The sequence below is a fragment of the Eleutherodactylus coqui genome, chromosome 1 (genome assembly GCF_035609145.1).
Source record: "Eleutherodactylus coqui strain aEleCoq1 chromosome 1, aEleCoq1.hap1, whole genome shotgun sequence".
Taxonomy (NCBI): Eukaryota; Metazoa; Chordata; class Amphibia; order Anura; family Eleutherodactylidae; genus Eleutherodactylus; species Eleutherodactylus coqui.
In genome coordinates this window covers 455,259,486-455,286,011 of record NC_089837.1, presented here as the reverse complement: position 1 = coordinate 455,286,011, position 26,526 = coordinate 455,259,486, and the positions used below count along the sequence as shown (strand labels likewise).

At 42.0% G+C, this 26,526-nt stretch overlaps 1 protein-coding gene across 1 annotated transcript in view; it reads left to right on the top strand.

Moving 5' to 3' along the window:
• ASIC1 (acid sensing ion channel subunit 1) overlaps positions 1-26,526 on the top strand; it is a 256,600-nt gene that overhangs the window by 49,584 nt on the left and 180,490 nt on the right. Inside the window, exon 3 of the mRNA XM_066593699.1 lies at positions 10,028-10,223. Coding sequence (XP_066449796.1) covers positions 10,028-10,223 — 196 coding nt within the window. The remainder of the gene's footprint in view (positions 1-10,027; positions 10,224-26,526) is intronic.

The following is a 26,526-nucleotide window of genomic DNA, read 5'->3' as shown; positions in this document are numbered from 1 at the left end:
ATACCGTCTTTTGTGGGCCTGAGGTCGTTATCACTTTGAGCCCTGGCGACTGCAGTACTCAGCCGATCAGGCGCCAATGGTTGGGCCTTAGGTACGGTTTGGGGCCTTCTCCTCACGGTGAAGTTAACACTATGGTGTTTTGTTCTGGGCTAAATAGTCTCTCAGAGCAGACTCCCGATGGGAAGGTAGACAAAGGGGAAATTCTGGTACTTATCCCTCCTCAGCTCTCCTGCTCTTTTCTGGGATCCTCGCAGTGACTCTTCCATTGTAGGCTGCAACTCACCTGCCGGTCCAATGGCTCTGCCGGCACTCTGTGACTGGAACTGGCTAAAGTCTCCCTCTCCTTTAAATGACTCAGTCTCACTCTGACTGACTGACTAAAATCTAACTATGTTGCTGTCCTCACTCACTATCTCTTTAGACTGACTAGTTTACTATTCTCTTCTCCGACTAAAAACTCACAACTCATTCCACTGCTCCTCTGCTCTGACTAACACTTGACTCACTCACTGAAACTACACAACTGCTTTCCTGACTCTTTCCGCTACTCTGACTGAACTCTCACTCTAAACCTGACTGGCCTCTCGCTCTTTTACCCTCCAACGACTAACTGACTCTAGAAATCTCTCTCTGCTCTTTCACTGTAACCTCTCGACTAAACTGACCTTTCACTCTTGTCTCCTCCAACGACCAAATGACAAAACTCACTACGCACTTGTTATTTCTCTTCTTGCACAGGCATTGTGGCATTGTGTAGTATAGAACATACACATTTCTGTAGTCCTCACTTCTTGAAAGCCTATTAAGGTGCTTGACTCATTTCTGCTGCTGTCCAATGAGAACTAAGTCTGCTGGCAACCAATAAGAAATAAATTGCTGGGCAGACTATTAATAGCTCCATTGCAGGGCAGGTAAATCCGCAGTTCAGCTCTGTTTGCCTGGGATAAATTTTAATGTTGCCATATAATGGCAAAGCGTATTGTAGGACACATTTATGGTCTACTACAACTCCCCCTTACTTTAAAGACTGCCGCCCTCGGCATTTGCTCCATAAGGATGTGGCAGGTGGCTGGCTGGGTGACAATTTGCCTAAAATGAGGATCCTCTGTTAAGGAACAATTTGTTTGAATAGGGGCTGAACCCCCGGATCTCAATGCGCTATGTGGCCCTTACACATACGTCTCGCCATAGTCTACACCATGCATATTATTTTGTCATGCATTCTTTTGCCGGGATTTTCAGGGGGGGCTTGAAATATAAGTACTACCCTGAAAATAAGCCCTGGCTGCAGAAAAAAAAAAAAGAATACATCACCCAACAGGCACTGTCAGCTCCTCGTGCATCTGGCAGACTTGCTTAAAGTTTTCCCTCAGCGCCTTCTGGTTTGGAGATTCAAAATCCCTGCTTCCAGGAAGCACTGGCTGTGGTTGGTTCTCGAATGCCGTGGCTCAGACAATCAGAGCCAGAGCTCAATGAATGGCTATGATTGGTTCATCAAATGCTGGCTCTGATTGGTTCTCGAGCGCTGCGGCTCGGCCAATCAGATGCAGCACTTCTAGGAGGCGGGGATTTCCAAATGCTCTTCTTCCTAAATCCCAGCATTCACTGAGGCCGTACAGCAGCAGCAACTCAAACAGCCCCTCTCACATGCAGCTGCTGCCTTTTACTCTCTGGTAGCAGCAGCTCCTCTGCAGGGTGTGGCAGTATTCCAGCAGCAACTCCAATCACTAACACAGTCTCTGCACTCTGTCTGATGCAGCAGAAATTCCTTCTACAGTGCTGACATCATCTCACTAGAAAGTTCCCACGGAACAGTCATCTTGGTGCTTCATTGTATAGCCTAGTACACCCTTTATTCCGTTCCCAACATGGTTTATGTTTATAAAAGAGACTTGACGGATCCATTTTTTTTAACGAATCCCAATGAATCTCATTGACTTTTAATTAGGTCCATCAGATATGATATTTATGATGGTAATAATAGTTCTGCACGCTGTGCTATTCTTGCCATCAACAATATTGGGGCCCCTGTGTATGTTTATGTATGAGTTCTTCATGAGGGCATTTGTATCTCTTAGAATAGAACTGATAAAGGTGCCTGTGCAGTCTGGAGCATTGGCTGTTCTTTTCTCTCTGGTGCTGCAATGTCTCTGCATAGGACCAAACATTGGTTGTTTATCGTTTTATATTATAATGAAACTCTTGAGTACTGGAAACAATCTGTCGCATTGACTTGCTGTTTGGAAGCATGCTGATGGCAGATCTTGGCTAATGGCTGATCCTGCTGGTGGGTCGTCTGGATGCTACCAGCCATTGTTACTAGTGAACATGCAGCACCTCATCAAGTCTCATAAAAGAATCCCAGCTTCCTCATTTTTGGTAGTGCAAATCTTGACATGAATATCTTATGTGTAGCGGGTAAAAGGTGCTGGCGAGGTATTCACTGTACTATGACAAGGAACATCCTGCTACTGCTCATTATTCACTGAGCCTTAGCAAAGTGTAGAAGGTGAGGAAAGGAAGAGATAGAAATCAACAAACGCATTCGCCCGCAGGAAGCTTCAAATATAATTGATGTGAAAAGTGTTCACCAATTACAGATTTTTTACGGCAATCCTTTTACTTTCTAAATGAATATAGAAAAACCTGTTTGATTTTTATGACATCAAATTACATTCATTTTTCATCTGACTTTGCATTTCCAAGCGTTTAGTTTAATTAATAGGCTGCTCTAGCTCTGTGTGCCCAGGCCTCTCGTGACACTCATCCCCAAATATCTTCTTGTACTGACTGTAAGACTTCTTTCTAAGCAATGCGGCATGCTGATGTATGGTCCTACCCTAAGGGGTGAAACTGTCACTATTGTGATGGACAGTAAGATGAGCCAAAAACTGCCCAAATTACGGCATGGGCAAAAATATGTGTCAAATTTCACGCAGTGAAACTGAGCATGGTACGAGATATAGAACTGATTGGCTAAGGTTCCCAAATAAAAAGAACAATTTCTGCCGCACAGCAGGGGAGGGCACAGGGACTGTCACAGAGAACTGAGCTGCCACTGGGAGCATTGTCAAAAGAGGCGTGATAGTTTGCAATACGAGTTGCTATGAGAGCCAATGGTTGCTGAACTGAGGGACTAGAGACTGTCTGGAGAGGCAAAGAAAGAAAGCCTGTGCTAGAACCCCAACCTAGTGGTGGCATCAGAGCAGCTGCAAGGGAACCATGGTAAAGTCATCCTCCCGACCTTGGACTAGCCTCAAGCAATGGTAGCGGCATGGTGAACTGTAAGTATGGCTGACCTCAATTCTGAAATTAGGCGTGCACACCGTGAGGGACACTGTTAGGTCATTTGCAGGCCCATTGGGGAAACTGTACTGAGGAGATTACACTGTAGAACTGCTGTTAGGCACACTAGCACTTCCGGACTGAGATATTACACAGAGGACAACGTGTGAGCTGGTGATTAGAGAGACATATTCAAGTGAGTTTGAGTGCTGTGCTGCTAATAGACCATATTTAAAACAGTAGAGTGTTAAAGGGGTTGTCCCGCGCCGAAACAGGTTTTTTTTTTTTTTAAACCCCCCCCCCCCCCCCCCCCCCGTTCGGCGCGAGACAACCCCGATGCAGGGGTTAAAAAAACAACCCGCACAGCGCTTACCTGAATCCCGGCGGTCCGGCGTCTTCATACTCACCTGCTGAAGATGGCCGCCGGGATCCTCTGTCTCCGTGGACCGCAGGGCTTCTGTGCGGTCCATTGCCGATTCCAGCCTCCTGATTGGCTGGAATCGGCACGTGACGGGGCGGAGCTACACGGAGCCGGCATTCTGCACGAGCGGCCCCATAGAAGACTGCAGAAGACCCGGACTGCGCAAGCGCGGCTAATTTGGCCATCGGAGGCCGAAAATTAGTCGGCTCCATGGGAACGAGGACGCTAGCAACGGAGCAGGTAAGTATAAAACTTTTTATAACTTCTGTATGGCTCATAATTAATGCACAATGTACATTACAAAGTGCATTATTATGGCCATACAGAAGTGTATAGACCCACTTGCTGCCGCGGGACAACCCCTTTAAGGAATTATCTGTGTCTTATGTTACATTATGTCATTTATATTTATATTCAACAGGACTGATCATTGTACCGCAGTACTGTTATTGCTCTTCCAGCATTATAACATATTATGCACAAAATAATAGTAAGCTCAGGATTTAGTTAGCCGTAGTAAACGACAAGTCATTTTCAAGGTAAAAGATGAACTGCAAAAGCATTATTTTATGCCCGCAAAGTCATAGCGCTGAGATGGATGGACAGGCGCCCTCCGACAGCTACAAAATGGCAGAGTATTATCAATACCATCCTACCATACGAGAAAATAGTCTATAAAAACAGGAAACACCCTGAAAAGTTCGACAAGGTGTGGGGGACTTGGTGCGGGACAACAAGCACAAACCTCACGCAAGAAATGTTCCAAAATTTACTAAGACAGAGTACACCCAGATTTGGCAGGTAAAATGAGCAATAATGCTACGAATATTACAGATGTATGTACTGAGAAAGGCTGAGTAATTGTAGAAGAAATGTAACACACTTGAGTGCTGAATACTGTTACCAAAGAATTCTCTGTTGCATGTAAAGTTTAATCACTTGTTAGTGTATGTAAATGCACACTGTTTGAGAAATTGCTTATTCATGTGATGTAAAATACATGCTGTTCAATAAAAACGAGTTTAAAAAAAAAAAGATGAACTGCATAATTGCCACCATAACTTTGTTCACTTTCATTTTTTTTGTTCTTAGATAGATATTGTACATTTTTGTTACTCCATCAACTGCATCGTATCCTGAATCTGTGTTGCGATACCACCACCTGTGACACTGGGAAAGGAAGTCATTATTAAGCCTCAGTATTTATTCAGGATATTGCGATTTATATTATTGTTATAATCAGTTCAGTGAAGATCAACCTTTGGAGCCACTATAGTCAATGTATTAGAGAACTTGCATTATTATGAGCAATTCCATAATAGATTTCAATTACCCATTGATATGTGAGCTCATCCCTAGGTGAGCCAGAGTGATTCATGTTTTAACAGAAGAACAGCCACTTCGGTCCTGGTGCCATCAGCGGCATGTAACCACCATTTACAGTGCCTGGAGAGAGGATGGGAGCTGTTAGAAGCTGCTAATAGGCATTGTCATGACATTTTCCATTCTCTATTGACAGAATAATTGCTGCTATAAATGGCACCAAGATTCTGATGATGCCACCAAAAAAGTGCTGAGAATGAAAAACACCCTCAGAAAAGTCTGATATAGGAAGATGCAAGAGTTGAAGGAACTTTTAAAGTGACAGAGGAGCAAAGTAGAAGAAAGGATATAAGTGACAGACGTTTTCATTATACTGCACGGGGATTATAATGTATTTAAATCACACTAAAAAAAAAGGTTTAGATTTTTTTTCCTTTTGTTCCAGAATGCTATTCACCAAACCCAATAGAGAAGAATTACTAAGAAAAAAATGTGGCAAACTTCTAATGCAAATTGGGTTAAAAAATTATACAAACTAAGGTATTTTTACCCATGCCAGCTAAAGGCCACAAAATTGTTTGAACAAGTGATTTTGACCAATAGTTGTCGCTGAAACAAAGCGACTAGTGAGCGAGTTCTTGCTCAGTAGAAACAGGCAGTCATTCTTCTTTGAGCAACTGCCTGTTCACACTGAATGGAGGCAGGTGGCCAAAAGACATTCACAGTCTGCTCTGTTATGGGATCAGGGGCGTAACTATAGAGGATGCAGGGGATGCGGTTGCACCTGGGCCCAGGAGCCTTAGGGGGCCCATAAGGTCTCTCTTCTACATATAGGTAACCCGGTACTATGAGTAAGCCATTATAGTTGGGGGCCCTATTACAAGTTTTGCATCGAGGCCCGGAGCTAAAAGGTATGCCTCTGTATGGGATTAATAACATATTCCAGAAGATTTCACTAATCTGCTCCAAATTGGTTATAATAAAAACCGTCATGCATGATAATGTATTTCAGCTTGACTCATGGTATCAGTCAGTCTCTAATACCCTTCTGATTTATTTTTTTTAATATCACAATACGGATATAGTTGAACATGATGCACCCATTACATGCACGCCCCCCCACATCATAACAAGTCATGATTGGCCTAGCATGTAATGACGCTAATGGTTAACATATGTTTACGCTTATGTTGCTATGTGAACATGTAATTCCTATATACCCAAGTAGCATAGATTTATTAATATGCCTGCCTGAACCAAAGGAATGCAGTAATAGATATGAAGTTTCCCCACTTGAGAGCCTGTGCTGCGAGCCATGCGTAGGGGTTTACAGCACGGAATCCAACACACACACACAGCAGTGTACAAAATTGAACCAGTTAACTTTTTAACTGCTAGCTATTTCCTATGAAGGTGGATATATGAATAATATATATATGTATATATATGTGTATATATATGTATATATATATGTATATGTATATATAAAGATGAAAGCCCTCACTGACTGACTCACCACTAATTCTCCAACTTCCCGATGTCGTAGAAACATGAAATTTGGCACAAGCATTGAGTATGTCATAAATAGGAAAATCTTATAGGTCCCAACTCGATTATTCAATTCTAAGCGCAAAAAAATTACGTCCAAATTTTATGTACGGGAATTTAATTCTCTCACTTCCCGATGTCATAGAAACTTAAAATGTGGCACAAGCATTGATTATGTAATACATAGGAAAAGTTAATGGGTCCCAACTCGATTATTCAATTCTAGCGCAAAAGAATTAGCGTCCAAATTTTACGCATGTAATCTAATTCTCTTACTTCCTGATGTCATTTTATATAAAGGAAATATTTCATGGTTACCTCCACGTGGTGTTTCCTGGGTAATGCAAAGAACGATGCAAAATGGTGAACATATTTTTTCCCTCGGTATCTCTAAAGTAACCACGACTTTATAAGATTTTCCGTGTGAACACCAGATAAACATGAGTATCAAATTAACTCGGGCGAAGCTGGGTATATCAGCTAGTATATATATATATATACACGTGTTTGCCTAAGCTTATTTAAGAAACACATTTATTATTACTACAACAGTTCTTCCTCCATTCACTAAACAACTATCTCTCCTGTGTGAAAGCACAGGTGATATGGAGGTGACCAGCGGCAACACACTCATTAGACACCATCGGGTTCCCAATGAAGGAAGCACTGAGAGCGCAAATACTTCAGTGGTGAAAGCGTAGATTTAGGGTACAGAATTTGCTGTAGAATTTTCCATTGCGGAAATTCTTCAGTATTTCTGCTACGTGTGAACATACCCTAACACATCTGGGGCTCATAATTCAGATCTCTGTATGTGGTGGGAGTTTGGCACTGGCCCTATATCACTGCTGGTCACATGATTTCATAATCTTGAAATTGGGCCCAGTATCCTGATCTGAGGAAAGTCTATGATAACCTCTCCACAAAGAAACTGGGCTGTTGATTAGTTTCTTATGGTACTTATACATGATATGATCTACTATCATATGATTAGTCACCCAGAAAAGTCATTGAAGAGTGTGAATGATAGTTTGTTGAAAGCTTTTACACCGAGCAAGAATGGTTCATGTTAGAGAGATTCTCCGGGCAGATTTGCTTGCTAGTTGTTCAAGAGTAAATGACTACGCCTTTTCATCAAATAATGGCTATTTTTTAAGTGAGCTGACATGAAAAGACGAACAAACTATCACTTGTCACCCAGTTGGTCGCCGTGTTAACATGGGATGGCTACTGTTTGCATTTACTCGTTTGAGTGATTCGGCCGATTGTCATTTCGTGTAAAGGTACTTTTTGCTTGTATTTACATTGTGAGGTTGAGGTGCGGTAGAAACTGTGCCAAAAACCTGCAACAGTAAAACCGCTTGCAGTTTTGCCACAATCTAATGCTTTTCCAGATACGGTTGTGGTATAAAATCACAATTGCTGCAAAAACAAGCATGGTTTTCCCGATGCGGTTTTTGGTGTGCTTTTTACAGCATCTTAAGTAGCCTTAAAGTTACTATATGCAGTATTCATTAGTTGCATTAAATAAGAGTTCATATCCTGTTTGGCAAAAAATCATCCTCTGCAAGTAATGACCAAGCTCATACTGCACAATATATTAAAAGGGCCATTCCAGTAAAAACACATTTTTTATGCCTCCCCCCCACCTGATTTCCTGTCACATTCTAGAGGTCTCCTCTGTGTGTTCCAGTCCTTTCCATGTAGTGCAACCTCCTGTCTGATGCTTATCAAGCACCATTTTGATGGTGAGACTTATTACTTTCACTTTAATCAATCCTATGATGCATCACCCAGCATTTTTGCCTTCAGAGGGGACACTGTAATTACTATTACCTTCTATATTCACTTAAATAAGCTACAGGCAATAAGTATGCAGTCAGGAGAAGGAACTGTGATCTCCTCTATTATAACTGTGTGACGGGATCTGTGTAATCATCATCAGTAACTGTGATAGGAGTGCCTGTGCCCACTACTAAGCGGTTTTTGTGATAGATTCATGTCACACAGACTGTGAATCTGACTTGAAAATGAATTCATAACGCCGAGGTAGATCTGAGCTGGTTGGAACTGAGATCACATGACCACCTGAGGAATAAGAGGCTGGGAGCTTCAAACACAAAGACTAACCCACTTATATATACTGGGTGAAAAGCTACATATTGAATGAATTTTTTTAAAATCACCAGAGTGCCTCTTTAATGGTACTGCATACTCTATGTTAATTTAATAACTGTAATTAAGAAAACGTACCGCAGAGAGACATTGGGGCAGAATTGGAAAAAGTTTTTAATTTTATGCACAGTTTTACAGTGAAAATAATGCCTTTTCGAGCAAAAAGCTGGCAAAAGTAGCAAAGGTGTATGTGAATTTGGGGCATTTACTGTATGCCCCCTGTCAAAAATCTGTTTGGGCCTTAATTGTCCATCAGTTAGCTGCAGTAGAAAATGTTCAATGTTTTATGAGTATATATTAAAGTGTTTATACAAGAGCTCTTGGTTTCAATCCTACCTTGACAGGGATTTGATCCCGGACCCTACCACTGCAAGGCAGCAGTGCTAACCACTGGGCCTCCTCCACCCCCACCGATGTTCAAGGAAGCCAAATTAGAAATCCTGATTTTATTCCTTTTGATTTTAATGGAAGTCATAATTGGCAGTCCCAATTTACAACTGTATTTTAAAACTTGATTGATTACTCTCATCCGATTATTTCAATTATTGCTTAAAACTAATTCCAACATTACTGCAGGGAGGAGAAGTCACCCCACAGTGACAGGCAGAGGGGGACACTAGACTCCCGTTCTCAAGATCGGTGGTGGTCTCAACAGCGAGTCCCTACTGATCAGCAAGTTATCCCCTATCGTGTGGATAGGGGATAACTTGCAATTCTGGTACAATTTTAATTCAGCTCATGTTTCATCCTTTGGAAGTACTCAGAAAACCAGCATTATTGCACCTTCCTCAACCTGTTGCTAGAGTGGGTTGACCACCTTGATTTAGTAGGAAAATACAACCTGGATCCCTTCTAAACACAGTGACGAAGCTCAAAGGGTATGAAGACCAAATTGATGTGTACTTTAGGGAACATTATATCTTTATATCTTATTAATATTATAGTAGTGGAGAACTGAAAGCTACCAAAAAGTGGCATAGTATACTAGTGCCAGTAGTTTCTTAAGGACCTAGAAAGGTATTCAACACTTGCAGTTATGTAAGAAGAACCCTATGGCAATTACCTCAACTCCATGATTAGCAAGGGACAGTTTCAATAATTTTTATACAATGCTTGACATAGAGTCGAATTACACTGGCCTTCCCAATGAAGACAAAAGATAACATCTAACTTTTCATGTTATAAGGCCAGATGTTCCATGTTTACATGACTTCAGGTAACTCCACTTAACAGAACCAACATTTATTATACTTCTCTCTGTCACATTTCTTCCAGTTATGAGCTTCCAGATTCTCACCTTGCTGATGAAAAAGTCATGGAAGTCCTTCAAGATAAAGCCAACTTCCGTAACTTCAAGCCCAAGCCATTTAATATGAAAGAATTCTATGACCGCAGTGGACATGACATCCGGGAGATGCTGCTCGGCTGCAAGTTCCGAGGGGAGGAGTGTGGACCGGACGATTTCATTCCAGTAAGATGATCTTTATTTCACTTCTATGCAAAAAATAATACCCTTAAATCCTGGGTATTTGTTTCTTTGGCCAAGTTCTTTGTGTTTGTCTTGCTATTCGTTCATGACCTCCTTGGGTGTAACATTGTTAATGGTGAGATTATTTACTGAGTTGTACTTTGCTTATTGTTTAGTTAATGATTGTTTTAGTTGTGTTGTGCTTGGTTTGGATAATTTTGTGGACTACCATTTAATAGATTTCGGAAGTTGATTTCTGCGTTGTTTGATACCTGTTGATATTTTAATTGTCACACTAAAGGGAATGTTCAGGAGGACTAAAGCTTTTTCAGTTGACTTTATTAGCAACAGCATGACAATACCAACGGGAAACAGTTGTGTCTGTATATTCTTTAACAGCCCTTAAAAGTTAACTGCTTGTAAAAAAAAAAAGAACAAACACAACTGTCTCTGGGTGGTCTTATCATGTTGTTGTAAATAGGGTCAACTGAAAGAGAAAACCAACACACAGAGAAGATGGTGGAAAATATAAGAGCTGCTTCTCCACAGACATGATGACTCTGCAGTGATATTGTGTGAGTTCTGCAGTTCTGTTCCTCTGTAATTTACTATTCACCTATTAGAAACCCGATCAGTGTGAGTTGGACCCCGGGGACAGACTTGTCCATGGGCTATACCACTCTACTGTGCAGATAGGGGCCACTGCACTGGTATGAGAAAGGGATGTGAGCAGAGTTTTAAATACATGGCAGGGGTGTAACTATATGGGGTGCGGAGGTAGCAGTCACTACCAGGCCCAGGAGCCTTAGGGGGCCCAAAGGCCCCCCTGTTACATACCAAGACACCAGTATTATAAATGGCACATGGTAGATAGAGAGCCCTGTTATACATTTTGCATCGGGGCTCCTAGTTACGCCTCTGATACATGTATATTAGAAAATTGTATGATTTTTTATTCTGTAACTAAAAACTGTAAAGTGCAGTAGAGAGCAGACAACCCCTTTAATAGTTTTAGCGAGTTGACTTCTGCGTTGTTTGATACCTGTTGACATTTTTAATTATACTGAAGTATGGTCACACTAAAGGGAATGTTCAGGCTGGCTAAAGAGTCTTTATTTTTTAATTAAATAATCTCTGCTTTTTATCTGTGAATAGAAACATCACTGCTTACAATTAGACACTGAAATCCTGTTTTGATCATGTCCAACTGACCTGGATAAACTCGCAGTAAAAGTTGGATTTAGGGCATGAACATCACAGTGTGCCCCCTATCTTGCAACTTTAGCTTGACAAGTATAGAAAATGTTTGTCCGGATAAACTTTGATGCTCGCAAGCCAGTAAGACCCTGGCACCTTCTCAGCTTTGCCCAGTATTAATGTTGCGCCTCTACCTAAACATACTGCATATAGTATTGATTGTATTGGATCTCTCTTGTATTGGATCATGGACCAGTGTCGGGTGGATGGGGTTTTAACCCTATAAATAAACAATATATCCAGCAAGTAGAGATAGTGAGAACTTAATACACAAAGTATATTGGAAAGTGATACAATGTAACTGTCACAGTAGAAGTACAGAGAAAAAATCTGTTTGCAACTTCATTTGTAGGAGCATATAAAATAATTATTTTCACATAGAAATATTACTGATTTGACAATTTTTCTGGTCTTAAAAGGGTTGTAACATCTTGGGACAACCCCTTCTCCATGCAGTAACATAAGAAATGGTGATATACTCACCTCTCCCCACTCCCGCTGTGTCCCGCGCTGGTGCTAGGTCCCCCGCTTTGGGCTGTGTTTACAGCGGTAGTCCCACCTGATTTATGGGATGTCACAGGGGCTGCAGCCAATAACAGAGCTCAGTGATCAATCAGGACTGCAACTGTAAAAGCAGACCGGAACAGAGAACCAAGCATCGGCGGAGGACACAGTGGGAGTAGAGAGAGGTGAGTATATTACTAATTGTTATTTTACTGTCTGGGGAAGGGACTGTCCCGATATCTTAGACAACTCCCTTACAGATAAGGCCCCATCAATAGACACGAACAGCAAAATCAATTTGCTGATTGTTTGCAAACTGACTGTTATTGGCCACTCGGTTTGCTGGTAAAACTATTTAGCCCGCAAAATCATGCAACCATTAATGAATAGACTCCTATTGCAGCTAATTGGAAGCTACTAAGAGGGGCTTTATCCTAAGGAAGATAAAAAATCAAGCTATGAAATAATTAACTTAATGTGCTACCTTCACCACTGGGAGTTTCCATTTCTACAATATATTTTATGGATGAATGTGTATTTTGTGTTTGTATTTTGAATGTGTTACTTTTCAACAATAGTTCTATTATCGCAGAGGATCATTGTGTTTGTCTCAGAGGTTTGAAGGGTTTGAGAAAGAATAAGGTCTCTCTCTCTCTCCCCCCCCCCACTACTCCCGCCACCCGCTGCTCACCCCAGCCGCCCCCCCCCCCCCCCCGAGCACACTCGGACCAGTAAGCAGTTGCTCGAGAAGGGCAATGCTCGCTCGAGTAACTGCTGTATCCAATCATGCTCGCTCATCTCTAAAAATAATCAAAATTTATTTCATTAAGCTGACACTGTGAACTTTTTTCCTTGTTAAAAGGGCCTTCCGGAATTCTATATTGATGGTCTATTCATAGGATTTGGGATCATTTGGGATCCCAGCCAAAAAACCCCAACAGGCAAGACGAATGAAGGGGGTATCAGTATTTGTTGGAGAACCAGAGCCCCTTTATTATAGTTCCAATAGAGCACCACACATCATTGTTGTTGTGCACGATACTGCAGCTAAGCCCTGCTCACTTGAAAGCACTGAACTGCAGTACCAGACACAGCCACTGGTGCATGTCCTTCATTGTGCAAGATACTGCAATGAAGAGGTCACGATGTTTCAGTAAATGCAGCTGCCCCGGTTTTCTTCTCGTTTATGAGATTTCTTAGAACTATTCCTGATGGTCAGTAAAGTTCTGGAAAACCACATTTTGAAATAAAAGATGCTCGGCACTAGAGATGAGCGAACGTGCTCATTTAGAGCAACTCGTTTTTTTCAAGTAACTGCCTAATCAGGCAAAAAGATTTGGGGGGCGCCAGGGGTGAGCAGGGGGTTGCAGGGTGGAGCGGGTGGGAGAGAGAGAGAGCTCCCCCCGTTCCCCCATGCTACTCCCCGAACCACCCCGGTGCCCCCCGAATCTTTTCGCTCGAGTAAGCAGTTACTCGAAAAAAGCGATGCTTGTTCGAGTAATTGCTGTAAACGAGCACGTTCGCTCATCTCTACTCGGCACAACATAAGCTCATCAAGGCGGGGTGCACATGGAGGGTGTGATTCACTTCAGTCAACATAAAAATTACCTTCATTCAACATTTAATATCTACAAAAAGTTCAAGGTTTGGTTTATTGTTTAAATTAATGACAAGTCAAATTGACATCAAGTATGAAAGATCTTGGATCCTGAGACAGCTTAGCAGCTGGAGGGCCAGTCATTGTAAAGATTTAGATCAGTAATAGAAGAGTTAAAACCTCCTGCGAAATAAATAATTGTGTGATAAGAAGCAATAAAAAATATGAAAAAAAGAGTTGCCTGAGGACCTACAAAGGTCTGAAACACATAAGCCGTGCGTTTTGTGTTCATGATGATTTTTAAAAGGTACAAATAATAAAGTTTGAAGATTTTGTAATATAAGCAGAGTGCCGCATTTTCTATGAATCTGGGGCTGCCCTGCATACCTGCCCATTGCCTGAAATTAGCAGTAACAGGTAGACTGAACTGTATATGATTTATAAATCTCCCCTTATGTCTGTACTATACCATGATAATAGTGATGCCATGTATAAAGGGTCACTAATTCCTAAAATCTATAATTTTTTTCAAATATTTTGATTTTTCTCATCTTTTTTATCCACTTATCAGTTAATTAAATCTTAAGTTGTTCATAGATAGTGGATTACAAATGTTTTTCTCCAGTTTGATAAGTGCTTAAATATTTTTGACTTTTGGGTTGATCACCAGGAAAGTAGGACATATGCACATGAAGCAAAGCAGGCTGTTTTTGCATATTTCCTGCATATATTTTCCCCGATCGTCCAGTACAATTAGAGTTTTGATCAAGACTATCCAAGAAAATCTTAAAGCAAGTCTAATATTGTACATCCAATAAAACAGAGTTCCAACATAAGGGCTCTTTCCCACGAGTGTATATCGGCCGCTGTTTTAACGGCCGGACGATATATGCTATCATTTGGGCCATAGAAGCTCGTGAACAGGCGCACAAATCTAACGTTTGTGCACCCGTTCACACAGCATGTGCTCCGGCGCATATGCGCCAAGGTCACCATGCCTTCGCCCCTTTCACCTCCCTCCCCATCACAGGTTCACCTTCGCTCTCCCCCCGCTTGTTCTTTGCAATGGGAGGGGGCAGAGTGGGGTCGGAGCTAAGCGCCGTCCTGTGTCACCTCCCCCCATTGATGGCTACAGACAAGAGGGGGGGAGAGGGCGGGAGCTTAGCTCCACACCTGCCCTGTCCCTTGTCTGCAGCCAGCAATGGGGGGAGACGGGGCGGTCCGATGCTGAGCTTCACCCACATCCCCGCACTCTCCCATTGCAAAGAACGAGTGGGGAGGAGAGTGGAGGTGAGCCTGCACGGTGGAAGGAGAGCAGAAGGAGGGAGTTTAGCAGCCACACTGCTAAACTCCCTCCCACCTCCGGCCACTGTCATTGACTCCCATAGGAGCCCATGCAGTGGCCGATGTATTCCGACCCAAAAGATAGTTCCAGGACTATCTTTTGGGCCCAACGTAAAAACGCCCGGTGCTATATTGGCCTGGCCAGGTGCTTTTACGTCTCAGGAATACGGCCATGTGATCTGATGCGTTGGAATCCAATGCATCAGACCACAGCGTACATTGGCCAGCCGTGAAAACAAACAGCTGATATACGCTCGTTGGAAAGAGCCCTCAATGCAAGTATTATAGCAAATGGTCATCACGCTGTGTCAGACCTTCAAGGTTTATCATTGTATGTATGGTCATCCTAAGAGCAGTATGTGAAGCAGGTACCGAAATTACCAATAACAAAGTCCTTCCCATCTGCAGTCTGAATACGTGTAGAGGGTATGCCTAATGGCCCATGATAAACTCTTTAAAGGGGTATTCCCATCTTGAATTTTCATAGCGTTCATTTACTTTAATGACAGCTACGAAAAACAATGCTAGGCTGAATCACTTGGCTGTTTCCAACAGGTGGTGGAAACAGAGGGCCATGTTTTCCCCCTTCGGCCATTAAAAGCAGAGATCGGAATACACTTTAATTTAAAGTAAAAGTTCAAATATTGGTGGATAAGTGTGTAAAAGAGGTATTTCCACCCTTATGTAAATTGTATTCATATTGCGTTAAATCATGTTGTCTTCTTATGTTATGTATGCTCGATATTTGTCGGCAATTTTTGTTGTAAAGGGCAGATCCTGCTGGTGTTGCAGAATGAGCTGTTGGGGAAAAATCTGAAGCAACGTCAGGAAATATTTTTTACTGAAAGAGTAGTAGATGATTGGAGCAAACTTCCCGCAGACGTCATTGGAAAATCACAATAAAATGAATTCAAGCATGCCTAGGATAAATATAGATATATTCTAAGAGAAATATTATAAGGGCAGACTAGATTGACCATGTGGTCTTTTCCTATCGTCAATTTTCTATGTTTCTATGTGTTGGTGCTGATGTGGTAGTGAGCATTGTGACATTGAGCTTTGCAACAAAATGCTAGCTATGAGGGGCCAGGCGAAGTGATTAATACACAGAGTACAGTGAGTCCAACCAGACCATGTGAGATGCCTAAGGAGGCTGCTCGGAGGGTGTGAGTGCAGCAGGCCGGAGTACACCCAGAATGGAGTGCACCAAAGATCTGTAGAGAGACAGATAGATGAGTTAAATTAGGCAGTGTTGTCTAGTGGAACTTCTGTGAGACTTTTAGCGGGTCAGAGGGAGAGAGAGAGTTTCCAGAGTCCATGAGGGATGCTGCACAATTAGGCCAAAGTGTTGTCACTGGGAAGAGAAACCAGTGAGTGATGAGAGAGCAAGGCTGCTCCAGTTTGGGAAGCATTGCTAGGTCAATGTGGGATGTACAACCGTAAACTCCGAGTTAAAAAGTGATGGGAAAATAAGTTACTTGTTCAACAACAATAGGTCTGTGTTACTCAACAGGAAAGCCCCCCTTGGAATCATCCATATGTCCACAGAAGTACTTGGAGGAGGCTCCAGCCAAGTTTTAGAAAAGCTTGAGCAATATATCATGTACTCTACTCTGTATTGTACTCTAATTCTTGGTAGGGGAGTCGTATGTGGCCTTGTGGTGGTTACCTTAAGCATTGGCTTCTAGATATCTATGTAGTAAAATATATAATTTTCAGAAACTACAGAATGTAAAATTTTCAACAAGGGGCATTATCAGCACTATAAAATTGGTTTTCCTACTACAACATTTATGGAACATGAGTAAGATTTGCCATAAATGTTTTACTGATGAGAGAGCTGATGGGAAGGCTGATGGGAAATGTGTTCTGGATGTGTTCATGGGGAAGCGTTAAAAGACAATCTGTTTTGGGCAGGGTATTTGGATTCAGGGCTAGAGCAGCAAAAAAAGTTGTTCCAGATGAAGGAAAACCTAGTCATGTCTTTGGCTGGGACCCTATCTGATATCAAGAACACAACTATGGCATCCCCTATGTGCAGCAGAGAGGTGGCCCCACATTCATGGTCAACCTCCATGATACTGAAAAGAAAGTATGGAACCACCTTATCATGATCATGTCATTTTCTCTTATCTAACATAGACTAATGGCCAATTCACATGCCTGTGGTTCTGGTGCTATTTGTGTATTCCACAGACAGTACACTGCTCCATAATAGTCTAGTCATAATAGGTGGATATACATGTGCGATTCTTCACATGGACCAATCATCTGTGTAAAAAAAGAAATCACTGCATGTTATTTTCTCATCCATTGTCAAGGATGAGAACAGGACATACAATATGCAGTGTCCATGCAAATCGGACAGCACATAGATGAGGGACCATGGGCAGTCCATTGTGAGTTGAGCCCATGTATCACAGGCACAACTTGCACTATGGTAAGGTTGTACATACCATAGAGGCAGACCATACAACTGCTATTAGACCCATGGAGAGAGGGGGCCCGCCTCTCAGATTGCACCATCCCTTTTGTTCCTGGGTATTCGAGAACATGCAAGACCATTCTTTGCTAGTAATGTAAGAGGAATTTTCATTACTAGCAAACAATGGGGTAGAAAATTGTCCCAATGGTCATTTTAAAAGGCATGAAATGGAAAACAAACAATAGGTCCTTCTGTAATGAGAGGCAATACTAAACACTGTAATGGAGGGCCCATCAATTTTTTGTACGCCACTGGCCACATGAATTCAGCCTAAGAGTGTTTATACATGTAAATACCACCCTGTTGTAAATGGAACACAGGACATTAAGTGTAATGAGTGGCAATTGGATAAGTCAAGGTCCACATCTATGAAGTCATAGTATTTTAGCTTGACCACCATTGGTCTACCAACATGTATACAGTAAATTAGCTTATGATGATCTTCATTTATATTCCATGCAAGAACATAAAGAGACACATCTGAACACTCTAGGTCATATATTAACTGCGGTAATCGGATATATAATAATCAGTCCAATGCTTGTTACTCTCATGTGGGCCTACAGGGATTTTGGAGTAGAATTCATACCATTTTGTACACCAGTAAATCTAGACGTATTGTTATCTCATTACAGTGTTTCTGAGGGGAAGAAACTGGGGTGTGTGCCTTGAAATGAGTTTAATTGGCAGTTCTATTGGCCACAGGCATAATAATTTTTGTTAAAAGCAATAAATCATACAATATTTTGTCGGAATAAACCATCCATGTCATCAAAAGGAAATCATTTTGCAATTCCAGTCCATGAATGTCATCTTGCTCAAACAATGTAATACCAAGTAGAAAATTGGATCAAGTAGAATAAGTCTCGTGAATTTGAACAAGTTTTTCATAATTTATTTTATGCCTACAAGCTTTTACACTCTGATCCAGTCTAATATAATGAGCAATCACAAAGTAAATATAAGCAATAGGTCATGTTTACTGCTCTGCGGGCACGGTGCTTGGAATTCACAATTCGCAGCAGACTGAACGTAACAAGCAGAATGTATTGGAAGATGCACAAATCTAGATATCCTTCCAAAAGGCCTTCATCTAGATCACAACTTTATTATATTACATTTTCCTAAATCGGTGAAGTATGCAACAGAGTTCAAAATAGTAAAAAAAAATATATAAAAAGAATAGATAAAATTTTGGCATGAGAGAGGAAGATGGATAGTTTTATGTATGGAACTTGACAATATTTAGTCAATAATGGATGTGTCAATGATAATCTGAATGGAGGAATACAACAGTGGTGGGCAACCTTACGTATTGGGGGCCTGAAATGCAGCCAACAATGAGCCATAGGACAGGGTCAAGGTGTAAATATACAGTACAAACACATGACAAAGGCAAATAATTCTAAAACTGATCTTCCAAGATATCTGCTTGTTATTGGCTATGATGATAAATACTCTTGTATGAAAAAGGCGAAAGTATTACAGTAGAGGTGAGCAAGCACCCAAATGCTCAGGTCCACGTTATTGGAGTCGAGCTTTTCGTAAAATTCGAGAGCTCTACTCGAGTAACGAACCCCATTGGCTACAATGGGAGACTCGAGCATTTTTGTATGTGGGCCGCCGGGTACCGAGCTTTTCTTTTTTTTTTTCTTGGTTCGTCTCTGTCTCTCTCTCTCTCTCTCTCTCTCTCTCTCTCTCTCTCCCTTGCCTGCCAGACAAAAAATTTGCCAATGATGCCCGCTGTGTCACGGCGGGGAGGGGCCAAAACAGGCACGTCACAGCGAGGAGGAGCCAAAAACTGGGGCGGGGTCGAACACGGCTTGATGCCCACTCAAACATATATTTGAAATAATTGGGTGTATGTGTATGTATATGTATATGTATATATATATATATATATATATATATATATATATATATATACATTCACACATAACATGGCTTATTTACTATATACAAGAAAACTGTCTTATGTGCTTTTCGACACATGTACCCTGTGTTCTTGGGCACTATTACAAAGTTTTTCTGACTTGTCTGAAAAAGGAGCATGGCCTAAATGATGCCAAAAATTGGGTCAAATTGCTACAAATTTTTGGCACCATTTTTTTTACATAAACTAAGTCAACTAATAAGTGGTCTAAGCTTTTACTTAATGGTCTTAAAAAGCTGACAGATTTACCATTTAGCAGTGCTACTATGTAAGATGACATATTTTAAGACTGCAAACCTTTGAAAACATTAAGACAGTATTAGTAAATGAGTATTTGTAAATAAGCCCCTATGTCTCTACTCTGTTACGTGTATATATTTCTTATGACATATGTTGCTGCACCAGCCTGATGAAGAGGCCTAGTAGCCACAAAAGCTTACTTATATAATTTGTCTGGTTAGTCAGTAAAAGCATCACCTCTTTAATACTTTTGTCTTTTTTATTAAAGAGCCTTTAACATCATAGATTTTTCTGGCTAACACGACGGTGAATTTTTGATCTATATCTTGCTTTTGGCAAAATGCATATTGAGGGAATGCAGACTGCCGGCAGATAAAAAGCCCCAAACAACACACATTAACCTAAACATACACACACCAAAATTACTAGAGTGTCTCCATAACAGAGTAGCTCTTCTGTTCTTTATGACTGGGTAGAGCATTCGTATACAAGAGCTCTTATGGCCAACCAATATCCTGGGGAAGGCAGCTGCACCATACTGTATTAATTCGTTTCCCCCAGGGGGCTGCACATGGGATGTGTAAGGTCTACATAGATTCCTACTATGCTCCACAAGTTGGGCATAACTAAGATCCAATCAAATGTAATTCTTTAATTTATTAGGGCTTTTTATCAGACTTTTTTCAGAGATGATCAATCCTAATGTAGTTAGAAGGTTTATCTCACAATTCTAATTGATAATTCTCCTGCAGGAACTTTGAATATCCAGGTTGTGGGTACTCAGAAAATAAATTCTTCCTGGGGAAAAGTATGTAAATAGGGGATGTCAAAGTGCCTGTGCAGCGCCACCAATTGAAAGATTACTTTCCTATAAGTGGAGAAAACTTTGGTTTGGCTTACATCCAAAGTCACGTTGCAAGGCCCGTAGAAAGGTCAAATATTTACTTATAGGGAAGTCACCTTCCAATTGGTGGTGTTGTGGAAGCACGTTTCCATCCCCTATTTGCGTACTGATTTAATAGGTGAAAATTCAGGTCCTTCTGTTAACTTAAATTTCCACAAAAAGGAATTAGTATTTAAGCTTTCTAAACTAGACAACCCCTTAAAATGCCACAATTAAAACATAGAGAAAATAACCATTTCCACATCTATCATTTTGGTAGATTGTGATTAGAGATGAGTGAGTATACTGGCTAAGGCACATTACTCGAGCGAGTAGTGCCTTAGCCGAGTATCTCCCCGCTCGTCTCTAAAGATTCGGGGCCGGCGGGGGGTGAGGAGCGGCGGGGGAGAGCGGGCAGGAACGGAGGGGAGATCTCTCTCTCCCTCTCTCCCCCCCACTCCCCGTCGCAACTCACCTGTGACTCACCTGTCACCCACGCCGGTCCCCGAATCTTTCTCTTTCTTTCGTTCTTTCTTTTTTTCTCTTTCTTTTTTCCTCTCTCTCTTTCTTTCTTTTCTCTCTCTCTCTTTCTTTTCTCTCTCTCTCTCTTTCTTTCTTTCATTTCACTTTGTTACAGTAGTCTTCAAATGCTGGCCTAGTGTACAAGTATACATCTGGGAAGCCACTAACTAGCTGGCAGTTTATAGGACATATGGGCAAAACTTAAGGGCCTTTAACACAGGGCGATAATTACCTGAATGATCATTCGTATAAACGTTCGTTCCCGATCACTGCCCCATGTAAACATGCCCAGCGATTTAATGAGAAAAGATAAAAAGCTTGTTTGATATTTGTAACATCTTCCTTTTATGTGAGCATAAAAACTATTCATTGTCAGCAGCACATCCCCTCATGTAAGCAGGGAATGCGCTGTCAAAAGTAATGGAATGGAATGGAAGGGGAAGAGTGAACAAATGAGTGTACAAACGATGATTTTTATGGAAAATAAATAATAATTTTAACATATAAATGTTTTAAATGAGCGCCAATGGACCTGCTATACCATAGTTCAATAACCCACTTCACTGGCAATTAATTTTTTCATATAAGGCTGCTTTCACATCTGCCGCGTGGGTTCCATTTTCCTGCTCTGTTCGGGGAATAGAAAAGGGGAATCCCCTGGCCGAATAGGTCCATCTTATGGCTAAAATGGGGTCTGTTTAGTTTCCGTTCAGCTGCCCAGCATTTTCCTGGCAGAGAAAGCACTGCATGCAACGCTATTTTTTTGTCGGATCTGAATGGAGATCCAGCCCAGATGTGAACTTGGCCTAAAAGGTTGCTTGCTTTTCACTGGATTCCACTTGAAGGGGTCATCCAGTTCTTGGTGTATCTCACTAGATACTCCAGTAGACCTTCATTGTTGAAGGTTTCAACCTTTAACCCCTTCCTGCCACATGGCGTAACTGTACATCCTGGTACCCTGGTACTTAACACAACAGGGCGTATAGTTACGCCCTGTGGATAGCGCAAGATCATGAGAACCCGTGCTATCTGGAAGTGGGAGCCGGCTGTCACTGATAGTGGGCCTCCCCCTGCAACAGAGGGGGTGCATCAGGGCAGTGACCCCCGCTATTAACCCCTTCCCTGCCGCGATCTATGTAGATCGCACCATATAAAATGTTCACAGAGGGAGCACACTCCCTCTGTGACGTAATTGGGCTGTCGCAATGTAATCGCGGAGGGCTTGACTAGTTGCCGTGGCAACAGGACACCAGATACAGACATCCTGCATTGCCAGTGCCTATGATTGCTAATACAAGTGATAAGGCATTGCGGGAGTCCTGTAATGCTTTATCATAGCGATCAAAGCTGCTATTGTACAAGAAAGATGTAAAAAATTTAAAAAAAAGGGAAAAAAATGTGCTTTCCCATATTAGCATACATTTTTTTTTTATTAAAATCCCACATATTTGGTATAGTTGTATCAGTAATGACGCATACAATAAATTGAACATGGCAAAAAGCGTAAACAAAAAACCTAAAAAACTGCTGCAAATTTCTTATTATTTTCACTGTGGAACTCTCTGCCTGAGGAAGTGGTGATGGCAAAATCCATAGAGGAGTTTAAAAGGGGACTTGATGTCTTTCTGGAGAAGAAGAACATTATAGGATACAAGTCTTATGTTAATTGTCAATCCGGGTATACAGGCAGGTAAGAACTATTAGGGGTTGATCCAGGGAACAGTCTGATTGCCATTAGGAAGTCGGGAAGGAATTTTTTTCCCAAAAGGGCTAATTGGCTTCTGCTCTTGGGGTTTTTTGCCTTTCTCTGGATCAACACAGGAGGATAGACAGGCTGGACTAGATGGACATTGTCTTCATTCAGCCTTACATACTATGTTACTATGTATGTTACTTTGCCTCCCCAAAAAACGCTATAAGGGCTTATTCAGACAGGCGTATATCAGGCAGGTTTTCACGCCCGGCCCATATACGCTGTCCCTCTTTGCATGGGGAGGAGGCGGCCTGGCCAGGAGCTAGTGCACTGAGCTCCCGTCCCCTCTCTGCCCCTCACCACTGTTTACAGTTAGAGGTGGCGGGACGAGTGGGACTTAGCTACGTCTCCGTCCCGCCCTTCCATTGCAAGCAGTGACGAAGGGCGGAGAGGGGGCGGAAGCTCAGTGCAACAGCTCCCGGCCAAGCCTGCCTCCTCTCCTTGCAGAGAGGGACAGCGTATATCAGCCAGGCGTGAAAACCTGGCCGATATACGCCTGTCTGAATAAGCCCCAAAAGTGATCAGAAATGCCTTATGTACCCTGAAATGGTACCAATAAAAACTACAGCTCATCTCGCAAAAAATAAGCCTGCACTTTGGATGCAGCGATTTAGAAAATAATAATAAATGGTTTATATTGCAGAAAACTGGAAAAACCTAAAAAAAATATACAAATTCTTGTATCGTTGTAATCGTACCGACCCGCAAAAGAAAAGTGTTGTGTCATTTATGCTGCATGATTAACACTGTAAAAAAAATCTATGGCAGAATTGATGCATTTTCTCTTCCTGCTATCATAAAAAAAATAATAAAAGATTTACAATGTAGTTTTATGCACCCAAAAATGGCACCAATAAAAACTACAGTTCACCATGCAAAAAAAAAACAAGCCCTTATACGGCTGTGTCGATAGAAAAATAAAAAAGTTATGGCTTTTAAAAAATGGAGATGAAAATCCGCCACAAATCGTTGCATCCTTAAGCCCAAAATAGGCCATGTCCTTAAGGGGTTAAAATAATCTAATGCAAATGGTGTTCCTGCATCACGCCTGCTGACTTTGATACTTATCCCTAACGGTGTGCACACCTAAAGTTTGCTGAGGCCGGCCTCACATATGATTTAGTGAGCGAGAGTTACAGCTTTTACCGACCTAAGCAATCCTTCAGTTTTATCCAGGGTCGGGAATGTTACTGCCCTCTCACCTTCTTTTTGCCAGCGGCAGTCGATCTTCCCACTCTCGCAGCTATTGCAATCCTGCTCTTTCTCTCTTGCCTGCAGGCAGAACAGCCAGCAGTTTCCAACTCTCCAACAACAAATGCTGTCTTTTTTATATTGCACCATCAACCCATCAATCAGTGTCCTGCTAACACGCTTCGCTCAACTGCACCAAATTTTGGCTCGCACTACAATTTTGGTGCATCTTCTATAGTACATCTCTATGGCAACATATTACTGTGGTCAATCCCAGCTGCAGGGAAAATTTGGTACTACAAGACAGCCATTCAGATGAATGGCCATTATTATAATACAAGGACGGCTCAACGTTCCCCAGAAGAGGATCTGCCCTTATAGAGTATTTCTCCCATCTGATTCATAGAGGGGTTTCCCGGAGATATAAACAGGGTTTGTACTCTTGGCTTATAAAGGCTATCCTATTTCCAGAAAGAGTGCCACTTTTCTCTATGGGCTGTGCATAGTATTGCAATGCATCTTAATTCAATTCAAAGTGAATGGAGTTGAGTTGCAATACCTACCAGTAAGTAAGGCCAAAAGTATCACTGCTTTTGGACAACTCTTTTCACAACATGTTCAAATGCAATTTGTTGTAAAGTTATACATATGTCAACCAGTTTGATACCTGGATTTAATATAAGTAACGTTTGGAAAGACAAAAAAATGACTGGATTTCCCTTACAACACGGGTTTACTTATCCAGACAACAGATTGCTTCATTTATAAATGCATGGCACTAAATCCATCATTCCGTAGCTCAACCTTAATTTGGTAGGGTAGTATCTGAATACTATGCCCTGTGTAATTAATAAGATACAGAAAGCTCATGTTAATCAGCTGTCAAACAACGGGAGCTAACGGCTGGCCTGGGATGTTCACACCACATTGAATGTGGACTATGTCCCCTTGGTTGAAATCCTTAAATCAATAACTGATGTATGTGTGCATAAGAGGTTGATTAATGAATGCTTGGAGAAGTATCATCAAATTGGAGAAGTGGTAAGCAGGGAAATAGTTTTGATACATATACCCCGATGGTATGTTTCCAAATACCAAGCTAATGGTAAATTAATCATCTCTTCCACCTCACAGTACTCATTAATGGAACAAGTAAGTCCATCGCTGGTATACAAATAAGCAGAGAAGACTCAGGCGATGGGATTTTTATGTGCACTACTTGATTTGTCGGAAGAAGAGGATCACAACTGTTTTCCAGTAATATGTTATTTACTAACAAGTTCTGTTATAAAGTTGGAGAATTTGGACTCTGGGGAGCCATGAAAAAGTACTTGTCTCTAAAAAGATGGAGAAAAGCACTCTTCAGCTGACTTGGCAAAATAATTCAATAAGGCTTCTGAAGAACACCAGGGAACCCCATAGATTATAGAAAAGAGACTAAAGTATGAAGCATAATGAGTAGAGATGAGCGAACACCAAAATGTTCGGGTGTTCGTTATTCGTAACGAACTTCCCGTGATGCTCGAGGGTTCGTTTCGAACAACGAACCCCATTGAAGTCAATGGGCGACCAGAACATTTTTGTATTTCGCCGATGCTCGCTAAGGTTTTCATGTGTGAAAATCTGGGCAATTCAGGAAAGTGATGGGAATGACACAGTGACGGATAGGGCAGGCGAGGGGCTACATGTTGGGCTGCATCCTAAGTTCACAGGTCCCACTATTAAGCCACAATAGCGGCAAGAGTGGGCCCCCCCCCCTCCCAACAACTTTTACTTCTGAAAAGCGCTCATTAGCATGGCATACCTTTGCTAAGCACCACACTACCTCCAACAAAGCACAATCACTGCCTGCATGACACTCCACTGCCACTTCTCCTGAGTTACATGCTGCCCAACCGCACCCCCTCCCCCCCACAGCGCACACCAAACTGTCCCTGCGCAGCCTTCAGCTGCCCTCATGCCACACCACCCTCATGTCTATTTAGAAGTGCGTCTGCCACGACGAGGGACCGCAGGCACACACTGCACAGGGTTGGCACGGCTAGGTAGCGACCCTCTTTAATAGGGGCGGGGCGATAGCCCACAATGCTGTACAGAAGCAATGAGAAATACAATCCTGTGCCACCGCCATCAGGAGCTGCACACGTGGGCATAGCAATGGGGAACCTATGTGCCACACACTATTCATTCTGTCAAGGTGTCTGCATGCCCCAGTCAGACTGGTTATATGCACCTTAACAGTAACCGCGTTGGTGGTAATGTGGTGGTGACTGCGGACCTAGTACCACGGTTGTATTTTGTTGGTTTTCGGAATGTGGCCAGGATTAAGTGGGCCGTGGCGGGGGGATGGTGGGGGGGCTCTCTTGTAGTGTCGGTAAAGGTGAAATTCTTGGACTGCCGCCAGACGAACCAATGCAAAGGCATTTGCCAACAATGTTTTCCCTGTTGGAGGAGGAGGGGGATGTTTTTGAGGCACTACGTGTCCTCTCCACGTGTCCGTGGTTATATGCACCTTAACAGTAACCGCGTTGGTGGTAATGTGGTGGTGACTGCGGACCTAGTACCACGGTTGTATTTTGTTGGTTTTCGGAATGTGG